Source organism: Rhinolophus ferrumequinum, chromosome 18 (assembly GCF_004115265.2).
Source record: "Rhinolophus ferrumequinum isolate MPI-CBG mRhiFer1 chromosome 18, mRhiFer1_v1.p, whole genome shotgun sequence".
NCBI classification, from domain to species: Eukaryota; Metazoa; Chordata; class Mammalia; order Chiroptera; family Rhinolophidae; genus Rhinolophus; species Rhinolophus ferrumequinum.
The window spans coordinates 61,226,330-61,251,529 of record NC_046301.1 but is presented as its reverse complement, the minus strand read 5'-3'; the positions used below and the strand labels follow the sequence as shown (position 1 = coordinate 61,251,529).

General features: G+C 56.3%; 1 protein-coding gene across 1 annotated transcript; it reads left to right on the top strand.

The window, feature by feature from the left end:
* The first annotated feature begins 175 nt into the window (after nt 1-175).
* Nucleotides 176-19,439, top strand: CSNK1G2 (casein kinase 1 gamma 2). Its single transcript, XM_033134203.1, has 12 exons — nt 176-331; nt 11,365-11,799; nt 17,330-17,370; nt 17,502-17,571; nt 17,657-17,805; nt 17,926-18,160; nt 18,225-18,310; nt 18,383-18,467; nt 18,556-18,704; nt 18,855-18,938; nt 19,055-19,161; nt 19,244-19,439. Exons 2-12 carry the CDS (start codon nt 11,616-11,618, stop codon nt 19,296-19,298), a joined length of 1,245 nt encoding a protein of 414 aa, XP_032990094.1. The 5' UTR covers nt 176-331; nt 11,365-11,615; the 3' UTR covers nt 19,299-19,439.
* Nucleotides 19,440-25,200: the final 5,761 nt, after the last annotated feature.

Here is a 25,200-nt window from a genome sequence, read left to right as displayed (position 1 = left end):
CCCCCGCGCTGTGACGTCGGCGCGCGCCCTGCGGCGGCGGAGGCGGCGGCTGCGCAGTGAGCGCCGGGTCCTCCCCACGACGCTGGCGGCGTAAGCGCGGGCCTCGGCGACGCTACGAGACGGGCGAGCCGGGCGCCCGCGCGGCGGGGACGGCCCGCGCCCAACATGCGGAGGCCGGCGGCGCGGGAGCGGAGGCTCGAGCGGGCGCCGGAGCCGGAGCGAGAGCGGGTCCCGCAGTGGGGGACCGCGCCGCGCTGCTGAGGGAGCCAGGCCGCCCAGCCCGGCCGGCCGGCCGCGGGGCCACGGCCACGGCCACGGCGGAGGCCGAGAGGTAACGACGCGCGCGCCCTCGCCGGCTGCCGCGGCCACGCGCCCGGCCCTGCGGCCCCACCTCCGCGGACTCCGGTACTTCGCCGCCCCTACAGGACCCCAGGACCCCAGCACCCCGCCGACCCCCGCACCTTAGACCCCTCGACCCTTACAACCCGCACTCTGGACCCCCTTACCCCAGCTTCTTTTGCCCGTACAACCCGCAGAACCCCGCACTCCGAACCCTGCTGCTAACCCCCACTTCCACTGACTCCGCACTCCGATCCCGTTGCCCCAACAGCCCCGTGACTCCCACACTCCAACCCCTCTGCTCCTACGGCCCCCTGACTCCCATACTCTAGCCCCAGCCCCTCACCCCTTACTTCCTTCACGCCAGACCTTGCCCCTTCAGTGACCCCCAAACTCAGACCTTGCCACTTCTGCCTCCCGCTTATCCCCACAGTCCAGACCCGGTTTCCCCCCACTATCCCCTCACTCCAGGCCCAGCTGCTCCCACTGACCCCGCACTGCAGACCCTGCTCTCTCTCACTGCCCACTTGGCCCCACCTCACCTGCCCCCATCACTGTCCCCCTGTGCTCAAGCTCATTGCCCACTCCTGTGACCACCCAGCTCTCTCCCTTGGACCGCCGCCCTTGCCCACCTGGTGCCATCACCCCTCCCAACGCTGGTGCACATATTTCCCCCCACCCCGCTGTCCTGAAGGTCTTGGGGAGAGCTGGACCCTTGGGGTGGGGAAAGGGTGTGCAGCAAAGAAGGGTCTCAACCAGGGTGACCTGTTGCGGGGTGCTGCTCAGGCTCAGCCTGGCTGCGCCCTCCCCCTTCCGCCCTCACCACTGGCTTTGTTTTCCGGAAACACTTTAGATCAGGGAGGGGGTGGTGAGAGGTCTGTGCCTCCTTGGTGGCCGGCCACACTCATCCCGCCACTGATCCCTGCCCTGCCTGGGACGGTGCTTTCCCTGCCCTTTCTGCCCCAACTTTCTTCCTGGGGAAGCTTTCACTTAGGGGCTGGGGATCTGAGAGAAAGCCTCACGGTGATGTCCAAGCTGTCGTCCTGCGCAGGCTCTAGGGCAGCTGGGTTATTCCCGCATTGTTTGCAGGAAATGGTCCTGGAGGGTTCTGTGCTTGTAGGTGGAGTCTGGCGTTTTCTCCCCAGTGCCTTCCACAGGGGAACCCAGGCCTGGCCAGTGTCTGGAACTCTGGGGGTGGGTCCTCCATCCCTGTCCCCGGGGACACAGACAGGCTCAGTTGGCGTTTGCCAGCCCCCACAGGGGCGCCGGTAGCTCATGGGTGTGAGATGAGTGGGGAAGCACAAAGGCTCCGATCTGGGGGCAAACCGCCTGCCACCCATGGGGAGAGCTCCTCTGATTAGGGAAGGGGTGGCCGCCACTGGGGAATGGAGTCGTCTCTGTGAGAAGAGCAGATTGTGAGCAGGCCCACAGGTTTGAAAGGGGGAAGTTTGCCGTTGTTGCCAGTAGTTGGTTTCTGTTTTTCGTACTAAATTGTGCCGAGAAAGGAACCACTCTGGGCTCTGCAGAGCGAGGGGATGGGGGTGGGGAGGGCTGGTGCAGCGCCCCCAGAAGTCTCCAGGACTGCAGGTGTTTGTTGCTTTGCCTTCAAGGAACAGAATGGGAGGGCTGCTAGGGGCACTGAGGGCGGGTTAGATCCCAGGTTTGGGAGCCAGTTGTGTCTGCTGCCCTCGGCAGGTGGAGGGAGATCTGGAAGGAGCTGGCTGGACCCTCCACCCCAGGATGGGGGAAACCCCTGGGGCTCTGCAGTGGTGGTCGTGCATGGGTTTGGTTTTTCCATGCACCGATGTCAGTCCGCCCTTGTAAAGCGTCTTCCTGTCTGCTTCTGATTCCTTTCATTTCTCTGAAGTGGATGGGACGGGCATTTCATTACCTGGCTCTGGGCGTCCCTTCACGGTGACGACAAAACCCTGTGCAGACTGACTTCTTTGAACTGCCGGTTCTGGTTCCATCTGACTCTCCTAATTACATAGTAGTTATCTCTGGGTTGCAAGAGGAAGCAGGTAAGTTTTTTTTTTGTTTTTTATTTTTTGTTTTTTTAACTAAAAGCCTTCCTATGTGCTCCTTCCAGTTTTGGGGGAGCCAGCACGCCAGCCAGTAATTTGGGAAGCAAGTCAGCTGAGAGGCGTCCCAGACAGCTGTGGAGCCCCTTGTGTCCGTGCAGGTTTACTGGTGGGTCTGAGCAAGGTCCCTGAGAGGCTGACCTTAGGGACAGGGGCCTCTCTCCCAGGGACACCCAGTCATACCTTGTCCCATGGTTAACTTTGCCGCCCCTCCTGGATCCCAGGCCACCTCAGGAGCAGTGGGGCCCCTCATTGTGGTTGTGGAGTCGGTCCCTGTCTTGGCATATCCATCCTTTCTGGGCCCAGAAAAACCAGGGCTGAGCAGGCAGGGCAGGGAGCTGGGTGCAGGGTGGCCAGGGGCCTCCAGCCTTCAGGCCTCCCGGGACGTTGATGGGATGCAAGGCGCCTCTCAGCCTCGGGCCTCGGCTTCCCTGTGTGATACGGTCACAATGGTCACAAATGGGCAGTGACGAGTGCTTTGGAGGGACAGTATGCCGGTAGCCTCGTTAAAAAACAAAAACCAACAGGTGAAAATCATTTTAATACACTTTGTTTAACTCGATATGTCTAGAACATCATTTAAACATGTGATGGGTGAGAGACAGCTTATTATTTTTTCTTTGGGTGTGCATTTTATGCTCAGGGTTCATTTGGACCCTAAATTTTCATTGGAAATGTTTGGTTTTAAGAAATAGACATTTTTGAGTGGAAAACAGCGCCTTTGGGACCAGTGAGTCCTGGGAGGTCTGCCAGCTGCTCTGGGTCGTGCGTGCCCACATAGGCAGCTCAAGGGTGCCCGGGGGAGGGCAGCTTCGTATAGGTGCGGCCAGACAAGCAGATAAAAATGCAGGCGCCCAGCTAAATTTAGTTTCAGACAAACAACCCAAAATTGCTTGGTATAAGTATGTCCCGAATACTGCATGGGATACACTTACTCTAAAAGTTGCTTATCTGGACTTCAGTGTTAACGGGGCACCTGTGTTTTTGTGCCTGGGCTGGCGTGGGCTCCCTGGATGTGCCAGGCTCAGGGGGTTTGGTTTGGGGCAGGCGGCTGGTCGGCCAGGTGGAAAATGGAACCTTCACGACTGAGTAGTGGCTCCCAGCCCAGCTGCTAGTGTTCACTGGGCATAGGTGCCCGGGCCCTGCCTGGTCCCCGGCAGCAGCATCTTGGTGGGCCAGGAATCTGGGTTTGCAGTGATTTTGATGCAGCCTTCTGGGCACGGGGCTGTTCTACCCTAGGGCTGATCTCAGAGACCAAAGTGGGGTGCTGCCTGCTCATCAGGATGAGCCAGAGAGAGGGCTGGGCAGCTCTGGGGTCTTCAGGTCTTTAAGTGCTACCTGAGCCACTAGTGTGGCCCTGGGGGGCTGGCTCCCTGAGTCTCCTGATGCGTGAGCCCCATTTGTGCACAGGTGTGTGGGAGCCATCAGGTTCAGAGCACTTGAAGGTGCTGTGTGAACTCAGTGCCCCATGTCCTGGGGGCTGAGCCTGTCCTGGGTGGTTGTGGGGGGCCTCTGCGTCTGCTTGGGTCTCGCCCAGGGCCTCTGAGAAGGGCTGAGCCTGGCAGGCTGGTGTCATCTTCTCAGGCAGCCGAGAGTCAGCCCCTCCTCTTCCCCCACCATCTCGCCAGTTTCTGTGTCTGTTACTTCCTCTGTGGGCACACACCTCGATTCCTCTGTGACAGAAGCTGGTTCAACACGGGCCCAAGGGCAGGAGGTGTGGCTCTGGCAGTCGTCCTGCGAGTTGGCTGGACTTTGATCTGCACGGGGATGAGCCCTGTTCTCAAGGCCATCAGCCTCTAGAGCCGCGTGCTCACAGCGCCTTTGCACCAGCTTTATTGGCACACCACACGCTCCCTTTGTAGTTGAGATGTAATTCACAGACCATAAAATTCATTGAAATGGACACCTCAGTGACTTTTTACTACATTCACAATGTTTAGCAATCAGCACCTCTGTCTAGTTCCAGAACATACCATCACCCCAAAAGATACCCCATCCCCCTTAGCAGTCACCCCCATGCCTCCCCCAGCCCCTGACCATCACTAACCCACGTCCTGTCTGTGGACGCGCCTGTTCTGGACATTTCCCGTAAGTGGAATCCCACACTGTGTGGCCTTGTGTGTCCGGCTTCTCTCAGGAGCCCCGTGTGTTCAGGTCCATGCACGCTGTGGCGAGTGTCAGCGCCTCCCTCCTTTTCACGGCCGAATGACACTCCTGTGTGGCTGGGCCCCGCTGTGCTTATCTGTCATCAGCTGTGGGCCCTTTGGGTTTGTCCGCATTCCGGCCGCTGGGGTCGTGCTGTGCGTGTCCCACAGTGCTGTGCGGATGTCTGCCCTCCATTCGCTTGGGTGCGCACTGAGCAGCTGGTTTGCTGGGCCGTTGGCGTCTCCGTGTTGAACTTTTTGAGGAACGGCTGACTTTCTCACGGTGGCTGCCCGATTTTACATGCCACCGCTGTGGGCAAGGGTCAGTTCTCCTGTCTTGGGCGGGGCTCTGAACCTTTATGGTGGCATCTCTTCCTCCTCAGAGTCTGGCAACCCAGACAGGATTCTGGCAGCCTGCCTGCCCGCCACCTTGCACTTTCCAGAAAACCAGGGCTGGTGCACAGCCACTGAGGTGGCCCTGGGCTGAGTCTTGCACCTCAAGACTTTCACAGACGCGTGTCTGCCTGTAGCCTTTGTTCATGGTGAGTTTTGGGGCCCAGTGCCCTTGACCACTTTCCTGAGAAGTGTATCCGGTGTCTTTGACCGACAGGACCAAGCTCCACAGGACCTGGTGCCCCCGGTGAACGAGACCACAAAACCCACATCCTGTTCTTCGTATTTTTAAGTAGCAAAAAGTAAAGCATACACGTTGAAGAAAATGAAAATTACAGCAAAATGTAATGAATGCTTTTGAAAAACCACTCAACACCCAAGAGGTGGGCAACATTCATACTGGAGAGCCTTCCAGACACCTGAAAACACGAGTGTGTTTATAAGTGGGACACGGCACACTGTGGTCCTGCGTGTCCTGGGGAGTGGCCCTGGGCCACCTCCGTCCCAGGCTGTGCCCCTCCCGCCTGTCAGCGTCCAACCAGGTCCCAGTCCAGTCCTGAAGGCATGTTTCCAGAACTCTTGGTGAGGATTCTGCTCTGGGAAAAGGGGTTGGGTATTTGGGAGGGGGGCCCTCAGGCCTGCGTGCTAGGCGTGGGCTGGGCCTCCCTTCCAGTAAGTCGGCTGCCCCAGTGTCACGGGTCGACTCAGTGGGCAGCCCTCCTGGCCCGGTCCTCGGCCCAGTGATGTGCCCAGTTCTGGGGGACGAGTCTGGACTGAAGAGTGGAAGCTGGCCAGCCCTGCCCCCCTCCTCCTTCTGCAGATGGTCGGGTCCCTTGGGCAGGGCTGGCCCCTGGAGGTGACGTAGGGTCCACCCCAGTAAAACCGGGGAGCTAGGCATTGTCTCATTCTGTGCATTCTGGCTGCTTTGCAGGTGCGTTGGGGGCCCTTTCATTTCCTCCCACATAGGTCCCAGCGGAGCTTCCGGCCGTGAGGTCTCCAACCCTGCACACCCTGAGCCTCCCATCTGCTCACACCCACCTGGCCCTGACAGCTCTGAGAGGGGGGGCGGGCGGCTGCCGAGAGCTCCTTCCTCACCTGCCTTTTCCCCAGCTCTGAGTTTAGGAAACGCAGAAGCATTGTTTGCAGTGGAAGGTTTGCAGGTGCTCACTAGGAGAGAGGAGGGGATTCGGGTGGGGGAAAGGTGGAGGGAGGGGCCTGCGCCGAACCCCAGCCCCAGAGATCACTTCCGGGGCCCACCCACCTGTGGGGCCGGCTTTGTGGGGCTGGACCATCTGCCACTTCCTTTCTGTGCACAAGCTGAGAGGGCAGCACCCACATGGCTGTCGCTAGTCTTGCACTGTTTCTCTGGGTGGTGTGGCCTGGATGGAGAGCCACATTTACCTGACCGACAGTATTTCCCTTTAAACCAAAGTCCCCCTTCCTCACGCTCTCACCCGTACTGAATGTTACTCCCGTTGTAGCCCCAACGGGCAGAGAAGTCCGAGCATCTGTGCTGCCTTCATCTGCGTGTCGTGTTGCAGTGACGTGCCTCTGGGAGGCTGGCTGCATCGCCTGCGGCTTTGCCCACTTCCTCTCGGTTTGGTCGGTCTGCTTCACATCATGTGTTCCCCAGTCTCTGAGTTGCTGCCTGGTACCTGTACCAAAAGCCTCTGTGTCCTTGAGCTCAAGTTTGGGGCAGGCGTCCCGTGACCACATATGTGCTGCTCCACGGCAACGGGGTGCAGGGCTGGGGGTGCGTGAGGGGCTGGAAGGGCAGTCTCGTGACATTTGAGTAAGGAGCCCGAGTGGGCACCATGTGCGCATGCCTGAAGGAGGGGCATGCCACTGTGGTGGGTAGAGAGGTCACTAGGAGAGGGAGATTTAGGTGTTTGTTTTGTTTTGTTTTAATGGGGGGCGCAGCTCACAGTGGCCCGTGCGGGGATCGAATCGGCAACCTTGGTGTTATTACCACCACGCTCTAAGCAACTGAGCTAACCGGCCACCCCTGGGGTTTTTTAAATAAACTTTATTTTAGGACAGTTTAAGATGCACAGAATTACTGCAATGGTGCAGACCCTGTGTCCCCCGCCCCATCTCCCTGTTCACACTTTCGGCAGTGTGGTACCTTTGTCACAACTGACGAGCCAGGACTGAGACACCATTAATAACCAAAGTCGGATTTCCTCAGTTTCCCCTGACAGCTTCTCTCTGTCCCAGGTCCCCATCAGAATCCCACGTGGCACTCAGGCATCACGTCCCCTTTGGCCCCTCCTGTTGAGACGGGATCCGTGCCTCTCTTGTGTGGACGCTCTGAGCCGTCGTGTCCTGTGGGACGTCCCCACTCGGGGGTTTTAGGTGTTTTCCCCATGATTGCACTGAGGAACGTGCCCTGCTCGTCCGTGACGTCAGGGTCCCTGCTGTCCCATGGGTCCTCATGGCTGACGTTGACCCTTGTTTCCTGGCCGGGGTGCTGGTCAGGCGTCCCCACTGGGAATCCCTTTCTGCCCCCTTCTCTCCCAGGTCTGGAGGCAGAAGTCCTAGATCAAGGTGTCGAGGGCCGCGCTTCCTGCCATGGCTCCTCCAGCTTCCTGTGGCTGCCGGAGTTCCTTGGCTTGTGGCCGCATCTCTCCAGTCTGCCTCCATTGTCACAGATGAGGGCCCACCCTGACTTGTAAATAAGGTCACACGCTCAGACGCCAGGGGTTAGGATGTGTCTTGTCGGGGACACGTCTCAGCCCACACCAAGACAGCTGCAGAGCTGGAAGTGGAGCTGCATCAGACAGCAGGCCGGCCTGGGACAGGCCTGGCAGGCCAGGGCGAGGGGCCCGCAGGGGCCGGCATGTGCCGTGGGACACCCTGCCCCTCGACAGGCAGTTAGCTCAGTCTGAAGCTGAGAAGGCGGGTTTAAGGGGTGTCTGTGGAAGCTGTGGGGAGAGGCTAGCACTGTCAGGAATGCGCTCTGAGATGATGGAAGGTTCCAGATGTGCTCTTTCCAGGACCATGCATACCAGTCACCCAGGCGGTGACACCAGAACCTGTCATCGAGCCCTGTCTCCCAGGGCAGGAGCCTGGGTTTCCAGCCCGCCCCGCCCCTCCAGGCTCCCTCATTTTCCTTTCAGCTCTTTAGGGAGCAATTTTCGAATGTGCCCAAATGTGGAGAGAGTACAGTGACTCCCGTGGGCCGGGCCAAGTTACCAACATTTGTTCCACAAGCTGAGTCCCCTCCCATGGACTCAGTGTAACGTTGCAGCAGCTTCTCTGTGGCCAGGTACTGCTGCGCCTGCAGGCAACACTGCCGCACACCCGGGCCACTCCTGTGTCCTCGGCATTTAAAAGATGCGCTTTTACTACCCAGACTGTCGTTTGGAGTTTGGGTGCTGTGGTCTGAGGCTGTGGAGCTTGTAGCAGCAACCTTGTCTTTTTGTCTTAATTTTGAAAACGTTTCAAATCTCTCGAAAGTTTGCAAGAAGAGTACGTGAGTACTCTCTGTCCTCACAGGCTCACTGCCAACTGTGGCCCACGCTTGCTTTTCCTGAACTGTGAGAGTAACATGCCACCTGTGACTGTCACCTATGAATCTCCAGCCCTCTCCCAAGAGCCTCAGTGCGTCTAGTCCACCCTCTGGCACCTTCTGTGACAGGCACGTGACAACTGTCCCATCTCACAGACCAGCCTCCTTCCTCCTGGCTGGTCCCGGTCAGAACTCTGGGCACGCCTTCTGGGGCAGTGCTGGCTGGTACCCGCACCCCAGATCACTGACAAGTGACCTCGGGCCATCTCCTTGGCACATTCGGCTCCGTGTTGCCCACTGAGGGAGGTGGGGGAGTGCTACTTCCTCTCCCTCATCTGTAACTCGGTGTATTATGACCGTTTCTGCTTAATCCGTTTTGTCACTGACCTCTACCCGGTGCCGAGCAGGCAGACTCCTGTGCAGTCATCATTCTCTGCCATGACATGACCTTGCAAGTGCGCTTGGACTTCATGGCTGTGGCCCCAGGGTCCAGGTCCCTCTGGGGGAGCAGTGTGCAAATGCCAGGACGTGGCACACGGGGGCTCCTGGGGACACCTTGTTGCTGGGCCCGGATGAATCCTGGGGAGGCGGCCCTACCTCCATGTGTCACTGAGCCCCAGGCAGAGGTGGGCTCCCACTTCGGTGGGGGGATGGAGGGACACATATCCATAGTTGCCTAGAAGGGGCTGTAGCTGGGATCACCTGAGTCCGGGTGCTTCCAAGGCGGCACCTGCAATGGGGTCACCGTACGCTGTGGAACCAGGTGGCTTGCGAGGGGCCACGCCCAGGGAGGGAGGCCACCTGCCCCAGACTTGCCAGGCTCTGGGCCTGGGTGGTGCTGGTGATGTCACCAGGGACTGTGACATCACTGAGTGGAGATGGTCAGAGGGGATACCTCGGGCCCCCACCAGGGGAGCGGGCCCCCGGCCCTGACAAAATGGAGGACCCCGAAAAGAACAGGGCAGGTAACTCACCTGAGATGGGTGCTGGCAGAGGAGCACGGCCCTGACCTGGAAGCAGACTCTGTGAGACCCACTAAGTGTGAACCTGGGCAGGATGGCAGCTTCCAGGGGCCAACCCCTGGGAGCCATGTCAGTGTGGAATGAAACTTGGCCATGAGGGTCCATGCAGAGCCCCTACCCTGCGTCGGGGAGGCTCCGGGGATGGAATTGGAGGTGGTGTTGGTGGGGTGGCAGCCAAGTGAGGGATGGGAGGCCCCCTCCCCCATGATAATTACTTTTAGCTCCTGGGCCTGGGCTGAGGGGAGACATTTCTGCTCCCCTGAGGCCTCGGGTCACCTGCTTTCACCCAGGTGTGCTGGGCTGCACCCCTGCTGGCCTCCTAGTCCGGGTGGGCATTTGGCTACGGTCTTAGCCCTGCCTGGGGCCCTCTTCCCGAAGGCCAAGGCCAGTGTGTGATCTGCTCTTGCTATGCCCCTGCAGGTCCCATCTGGCTCAGCGGCGGGAGAGAGCCCAGCGCGCGCCCCCCCGTGTGGCGTGGTTGGTGGGCAGCGCCTTCCAGAGTGTTGGTGGGTCTGTGCCTCCCGCTGGGCCAGGGTGGCCGCTCTTATTTGTGGGGTGAGCGGGGGCTGGCGTACTTGGAGAGGGGTCAGCTTTCTCATATGCTTCCAAGTGCCCGCTGTCCCTGCAGGCAGTGACCCACAGGTGTCCGCACACCTGCCCTGTGTAAGGGCACTGCAGGGGGCCCAGGTGCACGTACTACAGTTGGGGTCACTGGAGTCGTGCTGGGGACATGTGGGCTGAGGGCCCAGGGGGTCAGCAAGTGCGCCAGAATCTCCAGTTTGCCAGCTGGCTGCCATCCCCTTGCCACCCGCTCGGGCCAGGTGGTGCCAGCGTACACGGACCCTCTGTGCACCGTGGGGTCACGGCCCATCCACATTGGCTGTGCCTCGGCTCCAGCGTCGCTTGGATGTCAGACCTCTCTTGGTGCCTGGTTTACACACATGGCCCCTCTGGAGAGGACTGCCAGGCGTGGGAGGGTGAGGACACGTGTGGATGGGTGTGCGCGCGTGTGAGCGTGGGAGGGTGAGGACACGGGGTGTGCATGTGTGAGTGGGGGTATGTGCACATGTAGGGGTGTGCATACATGTGGGTGTGCAAGCACAGGAGGGCGTGTGCACACCCCTGGTTCCCTGCCATCATGTGGTTTCACTCTCCATGAGCAAGTGGCCAGGGTCTCTCTCAGTGGGGTCTCCGCCCCATCTGACAGGCTTGGAGCCGGTTCCCAGAAGCAGAGCCACGGGTTTGTCCGACAGCAGGCTCTGTCTTTGGCCTGATTCTCAGAGACCCCTAGTCATGTGTCCTCTTGTCATCCCCAGGGCCCTGCCTTGCCTCAGGGTGGGGGGAACCCTGGGTCAGGGGTTGAGTCCCCCCAAAGCCTACGGTGTCACCATGTCCGAGTCACTAGAAGTCCGTCTGCAGCTGGCTAGGCCCTCGGTCAGTGGGGGCCTGTCTCCCCGCTCAGCCATCTGTTCTCTTCCCTCTTCAGAGGAGTGACCCCTGTGGCTTAGAGGAAGGGGCTGTGGGATAGGTGGCTCCCACTCTTCTCTGCACCCACGTTGGGGCTCCCCACCAGGTTCTGGGGCCTCTGTCATTTGACTGGCCATCACCCTTCCAGCACAACCGTCCTTGAGCTGTGTTGTGGGTGGGCATCTCATACCACTTTGACATGGGAATTCACAGCAGCCTCTGTCCCATGGAAAGCCAGGTCACACTTACATCTTCAGAGATCTTTCTAGAATGCCGTCCTACCGCACCAGCCCTGTCAGTTAATGCCACCCTACCGGGCTGTCCTCGCTTCTCTGGGCTGTGTCATGGACGGGCAGGTGGTTGAGTGGGTCTCGGCCTTCTAATCTGTGCTTTTGATTCCCCCCCAGCTGGGAGCCACGAGATTTGAGGCAACGGGACCTGTCAGCAGAATGTGTCCTCTCCCTGTGCGAGACCCCGAGGCCACCGAGATGAGAGCCGAGGCCTGGCCCTCACAAGTGCCCGCGTCTCACTAGCCAGGAGTCTGCCCGGCGCCATGGTGTACTAGCCCCGAAGAGCCGCCCGCAAGCTCAGGTCTCCACAGACCCGGGATTTGCACGGCAGCGGAGTCACCGTGGAGAGGCCAGGGTACCACAAACTTATGGATTTTGACAAGAAAGGAGGGAAAGGGGAGTCAGAGGAGGGCCGGAGAATGTCCAAGACCGGTGGCCGGACCAGCCACAGCGTCCGGAGCACAGGGACCAGCTCGGGGGTCCTGATGGTGGGCCCCAACTTCCGGGTCGGGAAGAAGATAGGCTGTGGCAACTTCGGGGAGCTGCGGCTAGGTGAGCCCCACTCATTTGCATTTGGGGGGCGGGGGAGGGGGAAGGCCACCGAGAGGATTGCGGCCCCCCTGATGATCGGGCCTGGGACACAGGTAAGTGTGTGAGTTGCTGCTCCCTGAGGAGGAGGTTGTGCACGAGGGGTGGACCCCCAACCTCACGCCTGTGTGTCTGAGGAACAGCTCTGTGGGGGGGGGGGGTCCAGGCCCACACACAGGAGGGCTGACACAGATACTGCCAGTTCTAAGCTGGTGGGTCCAGGAGCACTTGCAAGCTCAGCTACTTGCTCAGCACTTAGCTTTTGGGAGCTCTGGGCAACTCCAGGTTTGGGGTTTCTGAATCCACGAACTGTCGGGTTGGGGGCCCAACTCTTTCTGCTGGTGGGTGGAGCCGTCACATCAGTCACTGAGACTCGGTGGGTGTGGGACAAACAGGCACCTTCCCTGCCCGGCCCCCACAGCCGGGCCCCGAGCAGCATGGCAGCCAACTCTTCAGCTTCCCTTGGATGGAGCCACCCTGCTGCCCTGTTAGGGTATCCATGTGTGTGAGCACACACGCAGGCACACACAGGACTGCAGACACACGCACATGCCCCCAGGCTGAGTCCTGACCTGCAGCCGGGGGGGGCCTGTACAGCTTTGGGGACTCAGATGGTATCATGGGTCCTGTCCTGGGGCGTTGGGAGCAGCGGCCTAAACAGTGCAGGTCTGCGCAGAGGAGAGCGTGTGTGGAGGGGGCGTGCTGGGTAGCAGGTTTTGGCTTAACAAAATCAAGATACGAGTTTCTTTCCACATGGCTTCTTTTGCTCTCTGTTTTTGAGTCTCCATGTTGTCATGTGTGACTGCGCCCTGGTTTGTTCATCTCTTCTGCACAAGGACATTTGGCTCTGCCCAGGTGTTGGCTATTGTGAATAAAGCTGCACAGCGCACCCTTCTCCCGACTCTTATGTACAAGTGTTTTCATTAAAGTGCTGGGTCACGGGGGAGGTTAGTCTTGGTAGAACCGCCAGCCTGATTTCCAGAGCAGTTGTACGCTTTAAACCCTTATGGGCAGCGTCTGAGTGTTCTGGCATCCCACATGTTCACCAACCTGGGGTTGTCAGGCTTTTCCAGGTTCACCGTGTTAGTGGGTGTGAAATAGTGTCTCACTGTGGGTTTTAACTGCATTTCCTTCATGACTAATGTTGAACATTGTTCCCCTGTATGTAATGAGTCTTTTTTTCTGGTGGTTTTGAAGATTTTCTTTGGTTTCAGATTTTCATTCTCCATTGTTTAGGTGTGGTTTTCTTTGTATTTATCCTACTTGGGATTCATTGAGCTTCTTGGATCTGTATATTACACTTCCTTATTAAATTTGGAAAAACCTCAGCCATTATTTCTTCAAATGTTTTTTCTGCCTCAGTTTACTGTCTTCTCATTCTCAGACTCCAGTTACATGTATGTTATGTTTATTGCTGTCCCATAGATTGCTCAAGCTCTTTTCCATTTACTTCCAGCCTTTTTCTTTTTGCTTCTGTCTGGACAGTTTTTATTACCCTGTTGTAAGTTCACCTTTTTTTCTGCAGTGTCCGATCTATTGTTGGAGTCATCCAGTGAATTTTTCATTTTATACCCAGTATTTTTTTTTTTTTTATGTTATTGGGGAATATTGGGAAACAGTGTGTTTCTCCAGGGCCCATCAGCTCCAAGTCGTTGTCCTTCAATCTGGTTGTGGAGGGCGCAGCTCAGCCCCAAGTCCAGTCGCCGTTTTCAATCTTTAGTTGTAGGGGGCGCAGCCCACCATCCCAAGCGGGAATTGAACTGGCAACCCTGTTGTTCAGAGCTTGTACTCTAATCAACGGAGCTACCCGGCCACCCTGACTCCCCTATTTCTTGAGATTTCCGATCTATTCATTCATTTTGCCCTTTGCGTTGAAATCTTTGAACATACTTGTAGCTGTTAGAAATGCCAACGTCTGTGGTGCCTTTGACTTTATTTTTCCTTGTTACAGTCCTATTTTCCTCCTTGTTCACGTTTCTGGCAATGTTTTATTGTATGTTGGACATTGTGGTGCCACATGTCACAGACTTTTAAGTCTGGATTGAGGTTCGTCCTGACTTATCTTGCCTCCGTCAGGGACTGGTTTTGGTTTCGTTGGGGCGGGCTGAGAGCAGACATTATTCAAGGGCTGGAGTCGCTTCTCTCCCCACGTGTGGGCTTTCTGGGTTCTCAGCCTAACATCGGGGGAGAATAGGAAGGAGGCCTCCCTGCTCTGCACAGCTGCAGCTCCAGTGTCGTCCCACCCATGTGGCCCCTGGAATCTTCCTCCTGCTCACAGCCCCTTAGGCGTGGTTCTCTGCCAGGCCTGTGGACTCGCCTTCTGCATGCATGACTGAAACTGCTAATGTGAGCGTCATGAGGCTCTCGGAGTCCAGAGCCCTGCACTGCCCCAGGAGTGTGTACATGCAGACTCCGGATGCCTCAGTGGCACACGCACACGCTGATCCACGTACTCGTCTTAATCTCAGGCTGCACCCCAAGGACTTGGCCTCTCCCAGAACTCACGTGCAGTCAAAAAACGAGGTTTCCTCAACAAGTAACAGAATAAAATGACCAAGTGCCATAGGGGATGGTTAGCCTTCATCAACATTTAAAACGTCTGCTTATCACAGACATCGTTCAGAGGGAATGGGCAAGCCGGCGCCGGGAGGAAGTGTTTTCAGAGCGCCGTTGGACAGAGTGCTGACGTCCAGGATATGTGAAAGGATGACAACTCAGTAACGAAAGATCAGACCCCACTTAAAAGTGGGCACGAGATCTGAGCAGAGAGACAAATAAATGGCTGGGGGCACAGAAGGCACCCACCGAGTTACGCCCCACATTTGCAGAGGAGCCAGCAAACCTGCTGGAGAAGCAACAGAAAGGCCCGTAGGCAACATCCACTATAGCTCTGCTTGTAACAGAAGACAGAACCCACCCAGGTATCCCCCGTGGTAACTGTGTATGTCCCCATGATGGGTTAGGGCGCCACTCAGCTGTCAGCAGGAACCACGGACACACCTCAATACAGGAATCTTGAACACATCATGCTGTGTGAAAGGAGCCCGGAGGAGAGAACATGTCAGATGATCCCACCTCGGTGCAGGTCAGGGGACCGGGAAGGGGCATGGGCAGTGGGTATGGTCTCCGGTTTGCTAAGGGTGGGGATTGCATAGGTCACGCCCTGACCACAGCTCCTCAAATGGCACCCTTCAGATGTGTGCATTTCGTCTCCCGTGGGACAAACGAGAACTATAAGTACACACTGAACTTGGCCTGCATGCTGGAGATCGATGGGTCAGGGACTCATGCCTGCAAGTTTGACATTTATCTGAAGTCAGAGATTCATGGGTGATGGATGCGCAGTAGAGCAGGTATCGAATTCTTCACTGTGTAACCTCGGCGGTAAGAATGTGGCTGTTCACGGCACACTTCTTCCGGTTTTCTGTGTACTTCAAACTTCTACAATAAAATGGTGGGGTGAAAACACAAGAGGCACACCTATTTTTTATCAAAACCCAGGAACCAGGACTAGAAGGGGGCTTGCTTTCCCTATTAACTGTGTCTCTGAAAAGCCTTGGGTTATCATAATGACTAGACACCTCCACTCACACCTTTCAGACAATGGCAAGAAATGGAAATAAAGGGTAAAGAGATTGGAAAAGAAGAAATGCAACTGACCAGTCCCCGATCATACCCATGCAAAAGCCAGAATGATTTCAGTAAGGAAGCAGAGGAGAATGAGTCCGGCAAGGCTGCTGGTCATACCAGCACTGAGACCGGCTGTATTTCTGTACTCCAGCAACAAACAATTGGACAATACAGATGTAAAAACAGTGCCAATCTAAGCGTGCCAAAGCCCATGCATGCCTCCAGAATAAATCTAACAAAGGCTGCACAAGCCCTCTGCCCTGAGAGCCACATGGCTGGGAGAAGTTCATTCCCAGGGCTGGATGGGACCATTCTTTGTGAGATGCCGCTTCCCCCAGTTCTGCTACACACGCCAGGACACTGCAGAGTGCAGGGGAAATTGACAAGCTGACTCAACCGCTGTGGCAAACCGGCGCCCAAGAATAGCCACGGCGCAGCAGAAGACATCCCGACCTCTGGGTGCCCTAGTGATCTGAGTACCTGGGCGCACACTGGCGTGAGGCAGTGACTGGGGCAGACGTGCAGTGGGGGACCCTGGCCTCAGCCTGTAGGGTCAGACATAGTGGTGTCTGCTGCCATATGAGTGGTGCAGGACCAGGCTGTCCAGCTGCGGCCTAGAGGTGTGGGCACACGATGTGGACTTGTGTTTGTGATGGTCAGGACCTGGCAAAGGCGGTCCCATAACAAAGTCAGGAGAGGACAGTGCTGGGAGAGGCCGCCGGACCAGGGACGGTGGTGCGAGTGTACATGGCACTGTGCACAGGAACTCACAAATACACACGAGAGGCTGGGGCAGCCCCTTGTTTGTGTGGCGGGTAACCCAGCAGTGGTTGCTGAACCATCTGGGGCTCCGCCAGCATTAGGGAATAAAAAGTAAAAAACTGGAGTTCATCAGGTTCTGGAACTAGTGTTTGTGCAGCTCCATGAGGTTGGGCACTTGGCTTTCTCTGTGGGCACCTAGAAGACCTGGTGGGTGGGCTTTTTCTCACCTAGGAGGCCTGCCAGGCCCTACTGCCCGGGGAAGGTGGCCCTGGACAGGCCATGGGCAGGCAGGGTCGTACCTGACTTAGCTGCCATGGGGCCCAGCAAGGGAGCCCCAGTACTGACCAGGGAGGGCTTCCAGGAGGAAGATACAGGGCACCTTGGGGGTGTCCTCTGCATGCCATGACAAACCCCCCAGGCTTCTGGCCAGGGGTTCTTACTTCATAGTCATGGTGGGGACCGGGAGGAAGGTGCTGGGATTACCATGGGAGGGGGTGGGGAAGGGAGGCAGGGGGGCATCCATCGGTGTGAGGGACCTGCTGGATGAGCATGGGAGGGGGGCCATGGGCTGGTCCACACTAGTTGCCACCTCCTGTCTGCTGGTCCCACTAGGAGGCATTGAGCATACAGCCAGGGCCCAGCTGTTTCGGGGTCGGGCTAGCTCCCGTTTGCTGCGGCGGGTTCTGAGAAGGGCTGTGGGTCGCAGGGCCTTTGTTCCATTTTCACTGTTGTAGATGGGAGAACTGAAGTGGGTTATACAGGTGAGGAGTTGGAGATGGCCCCCCATGAGTGGGCGGAGGTGGGAATGGGGGGTGCCTGGGTGAGCTGGGGCTGGGGTCTTAGAGCACAGAGAGGGAGGCGAGTCAGAGCTGGGGAGGTGAGGGTGCAGGGCAGATGGGGACCCTGTGGCTGGTGCAGGTGCCTTGTGGACGTGCTTCTCACTTCTAGGATCTGGGAAGACAGGGCCAAGCTCAATGGGGGCTGCTGGGAAACAGGAAGTGCCCCTTGGAGTCAGTGGGTCACTCAGGGTGTCCTGCCTGCTGAGGTGGGGGTGAGTGGGGGGCGGGTGGCCCTAACGGCCTGACTCCCTTCTCCTCCACAGGAAAGAATCTCTATACAAATGAATACGTAGCTATCAAATTGGTGAGTATGGGCCCTTCCCCACGACAGCAGAGACTGTCCCCATGTGAGGCCCATCCTGGTGGGGTGTGGGGCGGGATGAGGGGTGTACCACACCCCAGGTCACTCGCCATTTGGTCCGCCTTGGCCTTCAGGAGCCCATCAAGTCCCGGGCGCCGCAGCTGCACCTGGAGTACCGCTTCTACAAGCAGCTCAGCACCGCAGGTACCCAGCGGGGCCCAGTGGGGCGGTGGGGCAGTGTGTGCCGGCTGCAGGCCTCCGCACGCATCTGTGTGTGCTCGGCCCCCAGAGGGCGTCCCTCAGGTCTACTACTTTGGCCCATGCGGGAAGTACAACGCCATGGTGCTGGAGCTGCTGGGGCCCAGCCTGGAGGACCTGTTCGACCTGTGCGACCGCACGTTCACGCTGAAGACGGTGCTCATGATCGCCATCCAGCTGGTGCGGCCCGGGACGGGGAGGGCAGCCTGGGGGGGGGGGGGAGGGCGGGGCCGGTGTCCGGCGGGGGTGGGTGGGCTGGGTGGGGCCTGGGCGGGTGGCCACACTGCGGCCCGTCCCCAGATCACGCGCATGGAGTATGTGCACACCAAGAGCCTCATCTACCGCGACGTGAAGCCCGAGAACTTCTTGGTGGGGCGCCCAGGCAGCAAGCGGCAGCACGCCATCCACATCATCGACTTCGGCCTGGCCAAGGAGTACATCGACCCCGAGACCAAGAAGCACATCCCGTACCGCGAGCACAAGAGCCTGACGGGCACGGCGCGCTACATGAGCATCAACACACACCTGGGCAAGGGTGAGCGGCGCGCGGGCCGGGCGGGGGGGCTCGCGGGCCGTGCTGACCTGCTGTCCCCCCGCAGAGCAGAGCCGCCGCGACGACCTGGAGGCGCTGGGCCACATGTTCATGTATTTCCTGCGCGGCAGCCTGCCCTGGCAGGGGCTGAAGGTGGGCCGGGGTTCGCGGCGTGGGTGGGCTGGGGTGGTGAGCAGCGACGCCAGCTAACGGCTGTCCCCGCAGGCGGACACGCTCAAGGAGCGCTACCAGAAGATCGGGGATACCAAGCGGGCCACGCCCATCGAGGTGCTCTGCGAGAGCTTCCCAGGTGAGGGGGGGCTGCCTCCTTGCCCCCGCGCCCGGTGTCCCGTGTCCACCCCCCATGTCCACACGCCCGCCCTGCCGGCTCTCTGCAGAGGAGATGGCCACGTACCTGCGCTACGTGCGGCGCCTGGACTTCTTCGAGAAGCCCGATTACGACTACCTGCGTAAGCTCTTCACTGACCTCTTCGACCGCAGCGGCTTCGTGTTCGATTATGAGTACGACTGGGCCGGGAAGCCCCTGGTACGTGGGGGTGGGGCCTGTGGGGGGGCGGGGCCCTGGACGTGGTGGGGAACCCAGGCACTGGGAGCCTTGGTGCGGAATCAGGCGGGACCTTGGCTTGTGGGGGTGGAGTGGCTCCCTGCCTCAGCGTCGCGTCCTGCCACCCTGCAGCCCACGCCCATCGGCACCGTCCACACCGACCTGCCCTCGCAAACTCAGCCTCGGGACAAAGCCCAGTTGTACAGCAAAAACCAGGTGAGGAGCGGGGCCAAGGACCCCAACAACCCGGGGCGGGCGGGGCGGGGCATGGTGGAGATCACTGCCCACGTGACTCCCGTGCTGCCTACGCCCCCACCCACCCACCCACCCAGGCACTGAACTCCACCAACGGGGAGCTGAATGCGGACGACCCCACCGCTGGTCACTCCAATGCGCCCATCACAGCTCCCGCAGAAGTGGAGGTGGCCGACGACACCAAGTAAGGCCAGGGTAACTGCCTGGGGCGGGGATGCCTTGCACCCATCCGGCTCCCTTTTCATGCCCTACCCCCCCCTCCCCAGGTGCTGCTGTTTCTTCAAGAGGAGAAAGAGGAAATCGCTGCAGAGACACAAGTGACCCTGGCGGTGGCGCTCTGCGCCTCCCGCTGCAGCCCTTGGGGGAGCTGGTGCGCCAGCGGCCCACGGCCAGGACTCAGACCGTGGGCCAGGACTCAGACCGGGGCTCCGAGCTGCCGGGCCGCCCGCCCCCGCGTGGGTCACCCCCTTCACATAAGACTTTGGCCGAAATTTCTACACCTGTGTCTAGTCCTCCCCTCCAAGAGCATTAACTATTTAAAATAAGGAAAAGAAAAACAGCGGCCGCCTGCCCTGCGCCCCTCCCGCCGTGTCTGCTGAAGTGAGTAGTGTGACCTGGAGGCCCTGGCCCCCCGCGCCGTCAGTGTCATAAAGTCCAGCTTGTCTCCCTCGATCCAAAGGCCATTTTCTCGAGGGGGCACTGTGGGGCGTTGCTGCGAGGGTGTGCCCGCCCTGGGCCTCCCCAAACCAAAGGGGAAGGTTGGGCTGGGGGCAGTGCCCCAAACAAAATGCTGCACCAAAGCTTGGGGGAATGGTGTGGCCCACAGGTGTTCTGCCACACCTGCTCCTGGAGCGCGGGGGCAGCCATCCGCATGGGCACTCGGCCGGGGCTTGTCGTGCCCGCACTCAGTGCTGCGGAGCGGTGGGAGACGAGCGCCTTAAAGCCCCATCCCAGCCCGTAGCTGCACTGGCAGCTGCAGTCCGTGGGGTCAGGGGTGGGGGGGTCCTCCGGGTCCCCTGGAGGCCACCGTGCTGCCCGCGGAGCACCTGGGGTCCCGGCGGCAGCGTGTGCGTCTAGGTCTTGCTTTACAAAGTGTACAGAAATGGCACTTCCGTTTCTCTGATGCTTCTTGGAAGCCATAGAACTTAGGGGCTTTTTTAAAAAAATAAAAGAAAATGAAATCAGTTCCAAGTGTGGTGTCGCAGTTTTTCCCAGAGGCTTGGCTGAGAGGGGCAGCAGCTCAGATTACCACGTCTCTGGGAAGGGACAGGCTAGGAGGTGGTGATAAATGGGGTGGGGGGGCGGGAGAGTGGTAGCCAGAGAGAAAAATGGAAGGTCAGAAACAAAGTAACAGAGCTACATTGAGTGGGAGAGCTGGGCTTGGTCATGTTATTGGAGCAGAAGTAGGAAAAACCACCATCAACGTAATGATGAGAAGCCGAGAGATCACAAGCACGGGAACCGAAGCGCAGTGGGTCGCCTGCTGAAGACAGTGCCTTTGGAGCGCTAAGGGCTTGTTCTCTCGCCCCCTGGGAGGGCACCAGCTGCGTCAGGATGGTGTGTCCTGAGCGCACCAAACAGCACCAACTGGGAGGTGGCTGGGAGAGCGGCAGACGGAAAATCCCATCCCCTCCGTGGACTGAATGTGTTCTCCCTAATCCTGGGGCGGGGGTGAGGGGGTGGGAGGAGGGGGTCCTTTGGGAGGTTACAGGGTTCCATGAGGTCATAGGGTGGGACCCCGTGATGGGATTGGTGTCCTTGCCAACAGAGGAAGACACCAGGGCAAATCCAGACTGTTCTCTACCTGCGGACAGGAAACCCACCAAGGTCATCAAGACAGCAAGACTTGGCCCCAACAGCACTTGAAGGTGTGAAAACCATCTTGGATTAGACATTCAAAAACTAAGAACAGAAATGGGCAAGAGACAACCGAAAACAGCAGCTTGAATTCAAGAAGGAAATGTGAGTAAACAAGTGAGTTTAGAAATGAAGACTACAGTGCAAGGTCTGAGGATAGGCCCTGACCCAGCCCAGGAGGCGGAAGACGGGCTGACCACGCAGGGTGGCGGCAGGCGGCGGAGAGGCGGGACTGGCCGAGTCCTTGAAAAAGAAATCCACAACTAATGTTTAAACCTTGTTCAAAGAAACCTTCCAGGCAGAGAAAAGAGCCTGCATCTGTGTTGAAGAGACACCAGGGGAATTTGAGAGCCATCACGACAAGACACAGCCTAGTAAAAGGATTCTGTTTTACAGATGACAATCCTCATGGCCACCAGAGGAGACAAAACAATGTACAAAGGGAAGAGAATTTGTCGCCAGACTTTTCGAAGCTGACACACCGAAGGAAGGTGACAGTGGCTCAGCAGACATTCCCGCAGGTCCAAGTGGCAGTCAGCTGGTTAAAATGAAAACGTGCGTCCAGAGGACCTGCAACCAGAAGACCTCTGACTATTCAGCTTTTGGTTGCCTGAAATGGCTTTATTCCACCTGCATTAATGAAGAGTGTTTTCACTGGGAGTGGAATTCTCAGCTGGCAGGTGGTTTGGGTTTGGGATTTTTTGTGGGGTTTTTTTTTTGCCGTTTAAAAGACATCATTCTGTTGTTTCTGATGAGAGCTGAGTTGTTGGCAGTATTCCGTTTAAAGTACTGTTCCCTTTTTTCTGGCTGCTTTTAAGAACGTTATCTTTTTTTTGAAGTTATTTGACGGTGTATTTGTTATTATCTTTGTATTGTCATACCGGACATTTACTGAGCTTCTTAGATCTGTGGGTTGATATCTTTCATCAATTTTGGGAAATTCCTGCTGTCACCCCTTCCAGTATTTCTCTTGCCCATTTTCTCTCTTTTTCCCCCAGAACCCTGGTTACCTAATATGTAGAACGAGCTTATATGATCCCACAGATCTCTGATACTCTGTGCTGTTTTTTTCTACTTTTCCCCCTTTTCTATTTTTTTTAATCAAAATGACTCTTTGGATATACAGACAGTTCCCCAACTTCATGATGGTTCGACTTCACAATGGTGCGAAAGCGATATGCATTGAGTAGAAACCATACTTTGAGTTTTGATCTTTTCCAAGGCCAGCGATTTGCCCTGTGATTCTCTCGCGATGCTGGGCGGTGACGGCGAGATCATTTTGCCCAAGTGCGCGCTTACCGCGGCCGGGCTGCAGGCCGCGCTGTGATACGCGTAGGTTAGTGTAGCAAATGTTTTTTCCACTTACGGTATTTTCAGCTTACTGTGGGTTTATCGGGACGTAGCCCCCTCATAATCAGTCAAGGCACATCTGTACCTTTCCTTTTGTGCGTTTTGTCTGCCCTTAAGCTATTCAGTAAAATATGTTCAGATTTTTTTAGTTCTGCGGTTTGTTTTTCTCTTTGTGGAGTCCCTACTTCTCAGTTGAAGTCTGCCATCACTCCACCCCATTTTCGTCTGTATTCTCTCACAGACTTATAAGTGACGTTACTATCCTTGATATCTGATTTCAACATCCGGGTCCACTGCAGGTCTGCCTCTGTGGGCTGTTTTCCCCTCTCGTTTGTGGGTAACGTCTTCCTCCCCAATGTCTCGTCATTTTTATTTTATTCTGAACACTGAAAGGATGATAAGCCAGGTGCATTTCTCCCCACACAGCCCTTCCTTTACCAGGCAGCTTGGCCGCGTGGGCTGGGCTCTCATCAGGGTTTGGCTGGCTTCCCACTTGGGTTAGCTTCATTCACCCCTTGTTCGGATGTCTTGAAGTTTGTGTCTTGACCTGTCTTATTTTTTTTCGCCAGCGCCACGTTCTAGCAGGACTTTGATTTCTGTGAGTGGAAAGGCTGCAGGAGATTTCACTCCACCTTTCACCCCCACCCCCACCTCACCCCCCAAGCAACAAGCAGAGTCCCATGAGGAGAATCTGCCGAGGTTTTCAAGCCCTTCCAGGTTCTGGCCCATTCTACGGGCCCACAGGGCACCAGCCTTTCAGCAGCTTCTCCCTAGAGGACGCCCTGCCCCCAGTGCGCCCAGCTCAGAAGCTGCTGCGGGGACGCTCCGCAGCCTCTGCTCACCGGGAGGGGCTCTCTTCTCCCGGGACTTCAGTCCCTCTGGATTTCTTAGCACCCTATCCCTTTGAAGTATTTACAATTATATGTGATTTTTACATTTAGGGTATGCAAGGTGATGAGCTAATATCCGTATACATTGTGAAGTGGTCGCCACCATGGGGTAACTGACACCTCCAGTGCCCCACTCAGTTAGTTACCTTTGTGTGTGTGTGGTGAGAACGAAGATCTACTCTCTTAGCGCCTTTCAGGGACACCATGCTGTACACGAGATCCCCAGGACTGAGAACCAAGTGTGCCCTTTGGCCAAAACCCCCCATTTCCCCACCACCGCCCTGCGACCACCATTCTCGGCTCTGGTTCTATGAGCTCAACTTCAGTGTTAAATCCTCCTGTAAGTGAGATCGTCCTTACCCCCCTCAGCACGGCGTCATCCAGGGTGTCGCACATGGCCAGACCTCCTCTTTTAAGGCTGAATCATTCTGTTGATACATATACATGTGTGATTGTATGTGTCTGTATGTAACGTGTGTATCACCGTCAGTGTCCTCTCCTCCGTCTAGGACACTGAGGTGGTTTCTGTGTCCCAGCTGCTGTTAATCATGCGGCATTGAACGTGGGAGTACAGGTATTTGAGATACTGATTTCATTTCCTTAGAGATACACCCAGCAGTGCAATTGCTCAGTCGTGTGGTAGTTCTAGTTTAAATTTTTTGAGGAACTTCCACACTGTTTTCCGATTTCTGCAGTGAATGTGTTCTTTTTCTAGTGTTTATTTTTAACCAGCTGAGGTCATGGTCTGCCGTGACAGCCTACTGCTAACCAGAAATCCAGCCCCTTACCATCTCTTCGACGTCTGTAGGACCTTTGCTGGTGTCCCCTTTGCATTCCTGGCACTGGTCTTAAAGTTTTAAACCTTTCTGCTTTTCCAATCTATACATAAAGTGTAAATTTCCCCCCAATTCTGCTTTAGCGGGATCCTCAAATTTTGGTGAATTATAATTACAGTATCCAAGTATTTCCTAATTTCCATACAGTTTCTTTTTTACTCTGTTTATGTAAAAGTGTTTCTTGATTACCAGATATTTGGGGGTTTTCGTTGTTGTCTTCCTGTGGTTGATTTCCAGTTTGGTTCCACTGTAGTCAGAAATTATATTTGTTTAGAATTGCATTAGGATACAGAACATAACCTGTTTGGACCATTGTTGGGTGTACTGTCCTGTGTGCTTGTCGATTAGGTCAGATCTGTTGTTCGTGTGCAAATGGTAAAGACACGTCCTGATTTTTGTCTGCTTGTTCTGTCACTTAGAGACAGGTATTAACTCCAACTCTGATTACAGATTCGTCAAGTGCTCATTTTTTGTTCTGTGATCTCTTGATTGAAATATTTTGAACCTGTGTTATGGTGCATAAATATTGAGGGCTATGGTACTATGTCCTCCTGTCGAATTGCCCCTTTTGTCATTGTGAAATGTCCTTAACTTTTACTAACTACTTACTGCCTTAAAGTCTGCTTCTGATACAGGCACATGGACTTTCTTCTGGTTAGTGTTTGTACAATGTAACTTTTATCATCTTTATAATGAGACTTGTCATTAGCAAATAGTTCGGTTTTGTTTTTGTATCCAGTCTGACAATCTTTATCCTTTAATGGGAGTGTTTAAATCTGCTTACAGTTAATTAATGTGATTACTGATACAGTTGAGTTTGTCTACCATCTTGCTCTTCCTTTTCTTTAGACTCTATCCATCTTTTGTCTTTACTTTCATTTTTGAAGGGCATAAGATTCTAGTCTGGTAGTACAGTAGTCCCCCCTTATCCACGGTTTCAGTTACCTGTGGTCCAAAAATACTAAATGGAAAATTCCAGAAATAATTCATAAATTTGAATTTGCACACCTTTCTGAGTATCGTGATGAAATCTCGCTGTCCTGCTCCGCCTGCCCTGGATGTGCATCACCCCTTTGTCCCACGTGATGCGCCCCACCCGTTAGTCACTGCGGAGCGGCCTCTGTCACACTACTTACGTTCACGTCGCCCTTACTTAATAGAGCCACGGTCAAAGCACTTTTACTCTATTGTTGTAACTGTTCTGTCTTAATCCCTTACTGTGCCTAATTTGTGATTAAACTTCATCATAGGTTTGTATGTTTAGGAAAAAAACACAGCATATATTGCGTT

Excerpts from the sequence above, each read along its gene's own strand:
- CSNK1G2 (XM_033134203.1), top strand. The coding sequence starts at position 11,616 with ATGGATTTTGACAAGAAAGGAGGGAAAGGGGAGTCAGAGGAGGGCCGG. Across the intron at positions 18,311-18,382 it reads TGCCCTGGCAGGGGCTGAAG|GCGGACACGCTCAAGGAGCG; the intron begins GTGGGCCGGGGT and ends CTGTCCCCGCAG. Across the intron at positions 18,705-18,854 it reads ACTGGGCCGGGAAGCCCCTG|CCCACGCCCATCGGCACCGT; the intron begins GTACGTGGGGGT and ends GCCACCCTGCAG.